We start from the raw sequence: 12,015 nt of genomic DNA, 5'->3' as shown, positions 1-12,015 counted from the left end.
GTTATGACATGCCAACATACCAGTATTTTTAACCCGTACCAACACCATAATAAGATACAAACAAATAGTTAATATACATCCAACAAACTACAAATAAAAATTGATATCAAGATTCGATCATGAGCATATTCTGATATAATAAAAATATTGACCTATTCCAAAAATATAATTACTTGTACAGCCATAATTATGAATTGTAATTCAACTTTTATTACAATTAAAAATCAGTACTATTAATATTAGAATTCACAGTTCAAAGTTTCAAAATAAAAATCGAAAGACAATTGTTCATAATTGTTTTTAAAGGCTTGGTTAAGACTTTCTAAGAGCTTGATTTAGAGAATCAAATATTTAAACATTCTAAAATGACAACATATCCCTAAATTTAAATTGTAAATAACTTTTCTTATTAATATATCTGTTGGTGGTACTTCACCACCAACCTTTAAAAAAAAACATATCCCTAAATTGATACCCAATAATAAACTAGTTAGGTTTATATATGTTATTTGAACTTTCTTATCAGAAGCTTCTCTTTTGTATAAATAACTAAAAACATAGTTGAAATTTTAAATTTGAGGGGGAATAAATTGTATAAATAACTGTTAAGCGAGAGAGAAAAAAGAGAGAAATAGTCTGCATGGAAACTTATTATGTAAATCCATAAATATAGAAGTACAAAGCAGACTTTTATTATTACAAAATATCATCTCAAACCTACAGATACATGAAAATAAAATAAAACAATAACATGGAAACTTATTACTTTAAGGAGAATTGAGATCCTAAAAGTGAGAAAAAAAAATTAAACAATAGACGATTAGTGCTATGGTACAGTACGGTACAGACGACTTGTAATAGGTGGAAAAGTTAGAAGAAAAAAAAAGAGAAAACAAAGTATTTGTAAGTTGTAATTGTCAATCATATCACTTTGTATTGAGTATTTTTATTTTTTTTTTATTTTTTTATTTTTTTATTTTTTACTTTTTGGGTTCTTTCATAAGTTTGGAACTCCAAGCAATTGCCAGATTCTTGGACAAGATACCACTAATTCACTACTAAAAAAAAAGGAATCTTCTACAAATTACATTCAAATTTTCTTTATTGGTACAACCATTAATAAAAGACTAGTTGGGCAATATTATTTCGCCAAATAAAGCGAGTATTTTACTTCACATCTATATCTTCAATTTCAAACTTAAAAACATTGATCAACTTGATCTCCATATTAAATTGTGCTTGGAGACCAAATTTTACAATTTTTAGAAACTTTTTACTATTTTTTTGAAATTTTTTAAAATCACTGATTTTTTATGGTCAATGATTTTTGGAAAAACTGTGATTTTAAAAAATTCCAAAAAAATAGTAAAAAAGTTCTAAAAATTGTAAAAATTGGTCTCCAAGCACAATTTAATATGGAGATCAACTTGAATAGTTCGGATCAATATTTTGAACTTTGAAATTGATGATATAGGCGTGAAGTAAAACACTCGTTTTTCTTCGCAAAGTACCGTAGCCCAACTCTTAATATATATATATATATATATATATATATATATGGATGCACATGAACTGTTCGAAGAATTCTCTGCTAAATTTATGGATTCAATGCCATGTTATTTTAGCACATTTTATGGAATTGATGCCATATATAGATGTTTTTATTTTTTTTAATATTATTAATTAAAAAATCGATTCATTTTGTGATCCTCATGATCAATTACTGTATTTTTTCAACTGAAATGAACCAAAACTAATGCATAAAATTTGTTTTATTATACAAGGAAACAAATTTAGGTCTTCTTAATAGCACCTCGTCATGCCAAAGGTTCTAATTTTCTTACATTCAATCTCACAAAGAAAAAAACTTTAACAAATAATCTGCTCAATGTATATATAAATGCTTAAATTACAAGAAGTAAACAAATAGATCAACTATTTTTTTGTATGAACAATCTTAATTATATCAATCCAAACCATTGACAGGAAATGAAACAAATTAATTAATTAAGCTAATATTTATCTTATTAAAGGAGCATAATCTGGTAGGTTGGAGCCCCCAATATGCCCCATTATCTCCAAATTGTCACTAGGACTTCTTTGATAATCACTGCTTATGTCCCCAGAAGCCTCGCTGACAGTTCCAGTGCTAGACATTTCTAGACTGAGGCTTTCTTTGAGCTCTGCTACAACTTGTGTCATGTCAGGCCTATTATCAGGTAGGTCAGTGCACCTGAGTGCCAGTTCAGCAACCTTCCAAATTGAGTTTATGTTGTATTGGTCTCCCATATATGGGTCCAATATGCTTTCTATGTTTCCCTTGGAGAGCCTTTTCTGCACAAATTGAGTCAAATGCTCACTCCCTTGTGGGCCTTGGCAGATTGGCATTTTGCCTGTGACTATTTCTAGCAAGACAACCCCGAAACTGTAAACGTCACTTCTTTCTATGAGTTGGGAGGTTAAGGCATAACTGCAGAAATATATAACAAATTAACAAACTGACAAACAAGTACATCAAGTAGTGAATAGAACAGATCCAGCAAACAAGCAATTATATGAGCAACAAATCCGCTCACATAAGGAGTCTTGTCTAGTACCAATACATCCTAAAAATTGAATAGAACAGACAAGTCAGAAAGAACAGAGTGGAGAGGCTGGGAGAACATACTAGGGATCTAAATAACCAGGTGTCCCAACAATTTTGGTGGAGACATGAGTGCCTGAGAAAGCCCGGACTAAACCAAAATCAGAAACCTGCGCCTTGAGATTTCTGGTAAGAAGAATATTGCTGGTTTTTACGTCTCTGTGAATTAGCGGTGGATTACACATCTTGTGAAGATACTCCAATCCTGTACAAAATAAAAAAATCAGGTCACCAATGAGTGCCTGAGAAATTTATTCCTTGATGGCAACAGTACCAAATTTACATACCTTGGGCAGATTCATATGCAATTCTGAGCCGTTGTTTCCATGAAAGAGGCTGAGCCATACCTACAAGTCAAACATGTCAATTATTAAATATATAAGAAATTTTTTTTTATCACCTGGTATAGTTTAGCACCCTTTTTTAGTAAGATTTAATCCTCATCCTGCAGACTGCCAATTTTTTATCTGATTGAATTTGATATTTTTCATGCATCCTAGCTTAATCCACATCAAAGTGTTTATTATAGAATTAATATTGATGCAATGCATAATTTGTACAAAATATTGATACTAATCTAATTTGTAACAAGACATAAAACTTTTACTTCTGAAACTTCACAACCTGTGAGCTGATCTTGCAGATTTCCTTTTTCCATGTACTCGTAGATGAGTGCAATGTGATTTCCGTCCTTGCAGTAGCCAACAAGTGAGACTAAGTTCCTGTGATGAACCCTAGACAACTTTTCAACCTAGATGCCAATTTGAAATACATTCTGCATTAGATCTATTCCTTTAAAATGATACTTTGTTCTAAAGATTTTCGTATTATACAGCTGTAATTGAGTTTATTCAAAATGTCACTTCCATCGTGAGTAGAATCAGAAAGTTGAAATTGGGTGGCTGTATGAATAAGTATCATGTAATTTCATTTTATGAGGATGGCAATAATAATATTTTTTTGTAAAAATGAATTTTTTTTTGAGGAAGTGAAGACTTCCTTTAAAGTATAAATATTCAGGTATCCTCAGCTCCTGTAACAAGAAATGCAGAGCATAGTTGTACTAGGTCCTGATTACTGATGCAAAATATAGTAAATCATCCATGCATGCTGCATACTATAATAGTGTGTACCAATTAGTTTTGGAACACAACCTTATATATATAATGAATGACAGATAATCATGTTACCTCATTCAAAAACTGTTCGGTCCCTTGCGAAGATGACTCAGAGTGAAGTTTAACGGCAACTTCGTTTCCATTTTCAAGTCTCCCCTTAAAGACTTTACCAAACCCCCCACTTCCTATTATTTCTCTAAAGTCATTTGTGACAAGCTTCAGCTCTGCAAAACTAAATCTCTTTCTGTCGAAATTTAATTGATTTCCTCCAGAACTAGACTCGCCAGTGTTGTTTGGGTCATCAGATACGCGAGAGCTATTTTCTGTACCAAATGTTGAAAATTAATTCAAATTGATTAAAGCATGTACAAATCAGTTTTTAACAGCATAAAAAACTGCATTGGTTATTTTGGGCATTGGTTATTTTAAGCATAGTTATTTTCGGACTAGTTAGCATAGTGGTTAGTTATTTTTAGCATGTTGTGTAGTGGGTGCTTAATTTAGGAAAGTTGTGGGTGCTTATTTTAGGAACATTGTATTGCTTTAAATACTGCATAACTTTATGTAATTGAGTAAGAGAGAAAGGAAATAAAGCGTTATTTCTATTAAGAAAAATATTCTTCTCTCTTCAATCTTTTGCATATTGGTACAAAGCAGTGCAGTATTGCTGAGTTTATCCCAACAAAATGGTATCAGAGCCGATGTTTCGGTGGGCAAGCAATTGAAGGCAGAGTCAATTTGCAATTGACGGTAGAGTTGATTGGTGTGCAACCTTGAAGAATTGCAGCAGCAGCAATTGCTAAAGAAGCATTGACAACCTTGAAGACGGCATTTCAGGGAAGTTCTCGAGTTGTGGCAATCAAACGGCAAATCCTACACGGAGATTTGTTGCATATGAAAATAGAAGAATCAATGCAGATTTTTTTGGTGAAGAGTCATGATCGTTGTCATCCAAATTCAAGCATATGGAGACAACATCTTAGAGCAAACCATGGTGGAAAAGGTGCTGCGAAGTGTAGCACAAAATTTGATCACATGGTGGCAGGAATTGAAGAATCAAACGATCTTTCAACCTATTCCTTTGATGAACTGATGGGATCATTGCAGACCCATGAAGCAAAGTTCAGATCAAACAAGAAAGGTGATGAAAAGGAGTTCTACAGAAAGGGGGAGTCCTCTCAAGGCAGAGGTGGACGTGGCCATTGTAGATTTGGCAAGTTTGAGTTTCAGCATGACAAAAAGATGTCTAGTGCTTCCAGCAGAACAGATATGGCTGTGTGCAAGCCGATTGTTTCATAAAACAAAGGGAAGAACAGCAAGCATGCTGTGAAGAAGAAAAGAAAGAGCAGCCCATGCTTTTCATGGCGTATATAGAAGATGGAAGGCAAAGATCCACAATATTTGAAGCAGCAGTAGGAAATGAAACATTGCATCAAGCTTTGCAAGAAGAATATTAGAAGTAAAATGGAGATCAAGTGTGCAAGTTCTGAAGAATAGAAGTTGACATTCTGCAGAAGGCATTGCCAAGAGAAAAGCTTGAAGGATTCAGAATCAAACTTGGTATAATCAATTTTGAATTAAGGGGGAGTGTTGAAAATTAATTCAAATTGATTAAAGCATGTACAAATCAGTTTTTAACTGCATAAAAAACTGCATTGGTTATTTTGGGCATTGGTTATTTTAAGCATAGTTATTTTCGGACTAGTTAGCATAGTGGTTAGTTATTTTTAGCATGTTGTGTAGTGGGTGCTTAATTTAGGGAAGTTGTGGGTGCTTGTTTTAGGAACATTGTATTGCTTTAAATACTGCATAACTTTATGTAATTGAGTAAGAGAGAAAGGAAATAAAGCGTTGTTTCTATTAAGAAAAATATTCTTCTCTCTTCAATCTTTTGCATACTGGTACAAAGCAGTGCAGTATTGCTGAGTTTATCCCAACACCAAATGGTGTGGGGTCCTTGTGAAATGTAGGTGGGTTGATGCAAATACCTATAAATAATAAATCATTTATAAAATGTTTCCAAAAAATACAATTATGAGCTATTATGAGAAATTAGGCAAATAGTGTAGATGGTGTTAAATGACCCAGTGCCATCCTAAATTACATATTTGCATGTACCAGTAAAATGTTTTGATCACATGGTATCCCAGCTAGAATGAAAAGTTTGTAATGAAAAAATTATCTATTTTGAGAAGCAGCCTTTGGTCTATTGGGAGTTTGCAAGATCGAAATTCAGATGGAGGATTTTTTATGGATATTTAAAATTGGAAAACTTGGACTTCTATCTTTATCTCAAAAAAAAATAATAATAATCATGACACAACAATTACTTTTCTTCTTCTGGTACAAAGAGAAAAATGCCCCTGATCCAGCAATCAGCAACACAATAACGATAGCCACTATTATAAAGATAACTGCTTTTGAAGATTTCTTGTGTCCTGATCCACTTTCAGTGCTGGTGAAGCCGTCAGTCCTGTTGAAGTTTACATTTAATACTTAGGTCAAATTATGTGTATAAATGCTATTTGTTCATTTTTTTATTTTCTTGTGAAATTATTTCTGTTGCTCCCCTAAGCTAGCATATAGGAAGCTACCATAACCAAAAGGACACAATAAGATGACTAATAACGAGTCACTCAATATTAGATCAGGAGCTAGCATTTATTGTGTGATTGTTTTTGCAGTTTTTGAATATCTAATCATAAAAATATTCATTTATGTTATCAACATGGGGAAAATAGACATATAGCACTATCAAATGATGATCATTTTGTTTTTTCTGAAGACCAGGAGGAAGTATTCCTGAAAGGCCACTGTTTCCTGAGAGGTCCCTGCAATAAGAAAGAACACTTGATGTGACATTGGGAATTTATGTATTGGATTAAAAATAAAGGGTCACTTGTCTTACAAGAATGTAAGTGATGTTAATTGATCCAGAGAATTAGGAATGTTGCCCGACAGATTGTTGTGAGATAAGTCTCTGAAAGGATTATAAAAATGAATTTCATGTAAGAAATTGTTTAATTGCAATGTCACAAGAATACAAGTGATGATGTAATTATGACTTGCCTAAAATATATTTGTGTTTCTGAATGTTAAACGAACTTACAATGTCTCAAGGTCAGTTAGGTTTCCAAATGCAGATATAATTGCCCCAGTCAATTGACTGGATGAGAGATTTCTGGAAAAAAAAAAAAACAAATACAACTTAAATGCTTCCACAGAACGATCGACACAGAGAGAGAAATTTCAATTAAGCATTGTATTAGATGTAAAACTCACAAAACTGTGATCCTGGGAATATCTGAAGAATAAATTGTACAGCTAATTCCAGTCCAGCTGTAGTTTGTAGGAAGGCAAGGATCACCACTCCAATCTTTTCTGATACTATAATTCGTCTTGATTGATTTAATGGCACTAACTGAATGAAAGATGAAAGTACCAGATTATTCCACTAAGGACAATGAACAATTAATATTGAAACAAATATTAAATTATAGAGATATATATACCATCTCTGGTATCTGTCAGCAACATTGTCACCGGTTCTAGTGAGTACAGCTCATATGCATTGAGTATGGGTGGAAGAGTTGCTCTTCGGGAACTCTTGAGTGACATATTATAAAATGTTTGGTCTGAATCTAAGTAATCATAAGAAGAAGCTAAGTAATCATAAGAAGATGGGTTAAGGTACTTGAGGGAAACTGGGTTTGTGAACTGTTGCACTCCATTTCCATAAATGTAGAACTCTCTGAGACTAGTGTTTTGCACAATCTGGATCTCAGCAAAATGGAGGATGACATAGAACATAGTCGACTTGTTAGACGAAAGCCATGTTTTGTCAATGGAGCTGTTTTCTGTTGAGGGAACAGCTGCTGTCTGTAACACCAAGGATGGCACCTCATAAATAGAGCCGTTAACGCTAGAGCTGGTAGATATTTTTTCCCATGAAGACTGTGTGTAGTTCAGCCATAGGCGGTCATGATTATCATAAGGAAACCTGCTCTCAACCAAAAAAACAGATGCCTATTTGTTAACTTTTGTTGTGCATAATATTAATTTTCTAAATAGAAATTATAAATTTTTACTCAACTTTAATATATTATTTAGTTGAAAAAATATCATTTCAGTTTGGGGAGCTGAGAATTATTCCTGTTAAATGTTATAATTTGCATACCTCACCACTGAATTATCTGATCCCACATCACTCCTAGCATGTAACTTCAGAAATTGTGTAGCGCTTGCAAATGAATAGAGAGTGATGGGCAATGGTCTCAACTCCAGTGTGGAGATGAAAGGATTCCCATGTCCCGTGTTCACCAGACAAACCTGTATATAATTAGCAGTGGGAACTGCAACTATCTCTTCAAAGCGCCAATAATCAGTTTCAGGGATGCTATAGGTAGACCAGAAATTGGGACCAAAATATAAATCGAAGGTGGGACTATCTTCCAATCCGTCATAGTTCCCATAATAGAATGTTGCTCTCACAAGATATTCTGATCCATTTCTTACTGGTGTTAGGGTGTAACAGTTTCTAGTACCTTCAGGAAAGCTTCTGAGGGTCTCAAGATCCGTCTCCGTAGTTTTGTTCACTGTATATGGATCCTGACTAGAGATTTTTCTATTCAATCCCGTGTCGATATATTCATCGTCAGATACGTATGTTAAACCTGTGAAGCTGTTAACATAACTAGTTGTAACATCCTAGTTTTGTAATACTTGGAGAATTATTTAGTTTGAAAGGAAGTATTATTTATTTTATTTTTTAAATAGCAATTTTGATTTCCATGTCAAGAAATTGTATCATCCTAGTGTTTTAATACTTTAAAATTTTATTTCACTCGAAGTAAAACTCATAATTGAAGAAATATTTGCAACGTAGCTATAATATTTTTACATTGAGATTTATTTTAAATTTTCATTAATTTATATGAACAATTATTTTAGAGTTATTTAATTGTATGGTTACAAGTAAATAGATAGGTTTCGTTTTAGTCTAGAAATATCTTAAAATTTATATAACAATAATTTATTGGAAACTTTGTAATTTATAAGTCAAAGTTATATTCATTAAACAAATATATATTTTTTTGTTTATTTTTTATTGTTGCATGCCACTAGTCAATATATAAATTAACTTCATTTTGTATCAAATTCTCATAGTGACACCTGTCTACCACTTTTGATCTACCGACTTTCACTTTTAATTATGTGGTTGAAATTTATCTTAGGAAAAGGGAAATAAAATATAAAATCATAATGAAAAAAAAATATATATATACAACTACTTTTCTATTATCTTGGGGGCCCTCTCCTTCGTCCAACAGAGGACCTTAGAAAGAAAAAAAAGAAGGGGAAAGCGGTGAGAGAAATAAAGGCATAAAGGGGAAGAAAAGGAACGGAGATGGTGAGAGGTTGTGGCCGACACCTCTATGCAGCCTGTGAGACGCAGAAGACAGAGGAGAAGGAACCTATTGGTTTGATTGGTTGATTGTTTGTGTTCGAGGGGCTGTTCTTCGAATGGCTCGATCGACTTGATTATGAGTAGTGAACCGACTTTGAGCCTTGTCATGCCCAACGTTAACAGGTGTGGATTTCGAGTTATTCTTAGCCCCTTTCAACTAATTAGGTTATTATTGTGGATTGCTTGTGAATTTCTTGCTTGCCTTATATTGCATGTTGTGTGCTTATTGATTGTTTGTGTATTATGGTTAAATTAGTTTCTTAGTTGTTATGTGCATAGTATGAATAGTTTAATTATTGGATAACGGGTCCAATTTGCAAGGCATGCTTAATTAATATAACATATGGGTATTGACCAAATATAAAGGGACTAGATTGAAATTGATATAAATGGATTGAACTAAAATTAGTAGACTTTGTAAGAGTATTTTGCTTATTTGTTAATCAAATTGGGTTGTATTGTGACACATTTTAGACAAGGTGTTGTACTCTAGAATTGTATGCATAAGCCTCAAGTCTTGTATTTGACGGTTTCCTTATCGATTTGTGGGACTAGAGACATGGTTGAATCATTTGGTTTAACACTATTTGAAAAATGATTTGATTTGTTTGATTGCTATTTTTCATTATTATTGTTGGTTGGCCTCATGTTTGTTTATTGTATTATAATTAGGTACTTATTATGGTTTTCAAATTGCATGCTATGAATGATAGCTTGAAATGTTTACATGGTCATATTTTTCCTAAGCTAGTACATGACATGATAAAAAGCACTTCCACTAAACATGAGTTTGATTTAAATGACCCATTTGCATGTATTTCTTCTAAATGCATGACATGAATGCATAAATTTGCACGTGAGGCATATTTTATTGTTTGAAGTACTTGGTATGCTTGAATTGACTTGTTTGAATTATATCATGCATTGTATTTATTAATTGAGTGAAAAGGATGCATGCATGAGCATATTTTTATGAAGTACACTTTGAAACTAAAACGTGACATGATTTGGAAAATAATGATTTGAAATATGATACTGTGAACTGTGTTAAAGAACCAGATGTCTGAAACCTGACGATCATGTATGCGCCCTATTCGGGGTAAGCGTGTAATTTCTGTTATGTAGGCGCTGAACTTGTAGCGCATAACAGAAATTGCATAGGCGTCATATTCGGGGTAAGCGTGTAATTTCTGTTATGTAGGTGCTGAACTTGTAGCGCATAACATAAATTGCATAGGCGCCATATTCGTGGTAGCGCATGACTCGGTTATGGAACCCGTATCCTCTCAGGTATTGCACAATTATTGCAGAGGATCACTTACTTTATGGTTTGAGATTAAATCTCAACCGGCTTGGGATTCGGGTCACTGTAGGGGGCCCCATTTTTGGGCTTTGAGATTCGTGCCAAGTTAAAAAGTACGGTTCAGATCTAGTAATTGTAAAAGATTTCCTTATCAGGTATTGGAGAGGATGTGAATTCCTCGGTTATGTAGGCGCTGTACTTGTAGCGCATAACTTTAGTCATGTAGGCGCCCTATTCGGGGTAAGCGCACAATTTCAGGTTATGGCCATAACAGAAATTGTGTAGGCGCCATATTCGTGGTAGCGCATGATCGGAATCCTGTATGAGTCTTGACGGTCATGTAGGCGCTGAACTTGTAGCGCATGACCGGGGTCATGTAGGCGTTGTACTTGTAGCGCATGACCAAGTATGGTTAATACCAAAATGGTTACCTAATACGATGTGAATTTTATTCTATACTTGTAGCGCATGACCAAGTATGGTTAATACCAAAATGGTTACCTAATACGATGTGAATTTTATTCTATACTGAATATTTACATATTTGACATGATGCATAAGCATTGCATTTTTTTTATCTAATGTTATAAATGCATATTACTTTTCTTTTATATGAGAAATTTGCATGCTACCTGATTGATTTCAGTTTTGTTTGTCATTTCCTGGATTTTTATAATTATTGTTATTTCATTATAATTAAGCTCGGTGCTGGTTTGGTTTAGTTGATTGAGTCTTAGAATAACTCGACTGGAACTGAAAACCACACTGGAGATTTTCAATCTCTCACATTTCCACTTCGGTGGGTTCCAGGTACAAAGCGCGAGACATAAAAGTGAGATGCTGAACTAGAGAACTGCATGACATACCACAAAGATGAGTATTTGGTTCACTTTAAATAAATCTGTTATGATATTTCGATTGGATTTTATTGTACCGTAAGAGGTTTATTTACAATTTGTTTGTTACATGTAAATTTCTAAACTTTAAAGAAAAGTTTATTCATATATTGTGGCTCTTGTCTTGTCATTGGTAATATATGTATATATATTGTATATGATTATGGAATCACCTTGCACAAATGAGCACGGCGGGTTGTCCATCCTGTTGTCGGGGTGTGACACTAGTGTTACTTGCGATACCACAGTCTATGTTTATGAAACCTACAAATGGAATAAATTTGTAATTGCTTATCAAACTGATTTTGTTAATTTCATAACAGTTTTTTGTCAGAAGGTAGCAGGAGTTTAGTTCTAATTAAAGGTGGTATTCCTTAGCATGCAATTGGAGTGAACTTCAATTAGTGTTTTTAAGAAAATCAAAGGAGGCTACTAAACTTGATCCATGACTGAAATTTCTTACAAAATTCCGAAAAACAAATTTAAAAAATGGGGCAAAACTAGACAAAACTCTAAACAACTTTGTTTGAAAATATTAATTTGAGATCAAGGCAAAATATATATATTACCGGAAGAACTTGGCTTCT

At 33.4% G+C, this 12,015-nt stretch overlaps 2 protein-coding genes and 1 long non-coding RNA gene across 3 annotated transcripts; 1 reads left to right on the top strand and 2 right to left on the bottom strand.

Moving 5' to 3' along the window:
• Positions 1 to 2,019: 2,019 nt before the first annotated feature.
• Positions 2,020 to 4,594, bottom strand: LOC144548387 (putative LRR receptor-like serine/threonine-protein kinase At1g51880). The gene is made up of 6 exons (XM_078297049.1): positions 4,581 to 4,594; positions 3,835 to 4,078; positions 3,269 to 3,395; positions 2,932 to 2,991; positions 2,669 to 2,849; positions 2,020 to 2,470 (listed from the first exon to the last, which is right to left on the bottom strand). The coding sequence occupies exons 1-6, from the start codon at positions 4,592 to 4,594 to the stop codon at positions 2,020 to 2,022; spliced, it is 1,077 nt and encodes a 358-aa protein (XP_078153175.1).
• Positions 4,595 to 6,867: 2,273 nt separating this feature from the next.
• LOC144548386 (putative LRR receptor-like serine/threonine-protein kinase At5g59680) lies at positions 6,868 to 8,270 on the bottom strand. Its single transcript, XM_078297048.1, has 5 exons — positions 8,254 to 8,270; positions 7,940 to 8,158; positions 7,275 to 7,762; positions 7,045 to 7,183; positions 6,868 to 6,943 (listed from the first exon to the last, which is right to left on the bottom strand). The coding sequence occupies exons 1-5, from the start codon at positions 8,268 to 8,270 to the stop codon at positions 6,868 to 6,870; spliced, it is 939 nt and encodes a 312-aa protein (XP_078153174.1).
• An 854-nt stretch (positions 8,271 to 9,124) lies between these two features.
• On the top strand, positions 9,125 to 11,551 carry LOC144548741 (uncharacterized). Its single transcript, XR_013509452.1, has 2 exons — positions 9,125 to 9,352; positions 11,343 to 11,551. It is a non-coding gene; the product is annotated as an uncharacterized LOC144548741 (long non-coding RNA).
• Positions 11,552 to 12,015: the final 464 nt, after the last annotated feature.

This window comes from Carex rostrata, chromosome 33, assembly GCF_964058835.1.
Source record: "Carex rostrata chromosome 33, lpCarRost1.2, whole genome shotgun sequence".
In the NCBI taxonomy this organism is placed as follows: domain Eukaryota; kingdom Viridiplantae; phylum Streptophyta; class Magnoliopsida; order Poales; family Cyperaceae; genus Carex; species Carex rostrata.
The sequence above is the reverse complement of the archived record's forward strand: the minus strand, read 5'-3'. Positions and strand labels throughout refer to the sequence as shown.

Bases quoted from the DNA above. Each gene is read 5' to 3' on its own strand.
- LOC144548387 (XM_078297049.1), bottom strand. The intron at 2,992-3,268 runs GTTGTGAAGTTT...TTTGACTTGTAG, and splicing joins TCTGCAAGATCAGCTCACAG to GTATGGCTCAGCCTCTTTCA. The intron at 2,471-2,668 runs GTATGTTCTCCC...ATATTTCTGCAG, and splicing joins CCTGGTTATTTAGATCCCTA to TTATGCCTTAACCTCCCAAC.
- LOC144548386 (XM_078297048.1), bottom strand. The intron at 7,184-7,274 runs GTATATATATCT...TCTTTCATTCAG, and splicing joins GCTGACAGATACCAGAGATG to TTAGTGCCATTAAATCAATC. The intron at 6,944-7,044 runs GTGAGTTTTACA...TTTTTTTTCCAG, and splicing joins ATTCCCAGGATCACAGTTTT to AAATCTCTCATCCAGTCAAT.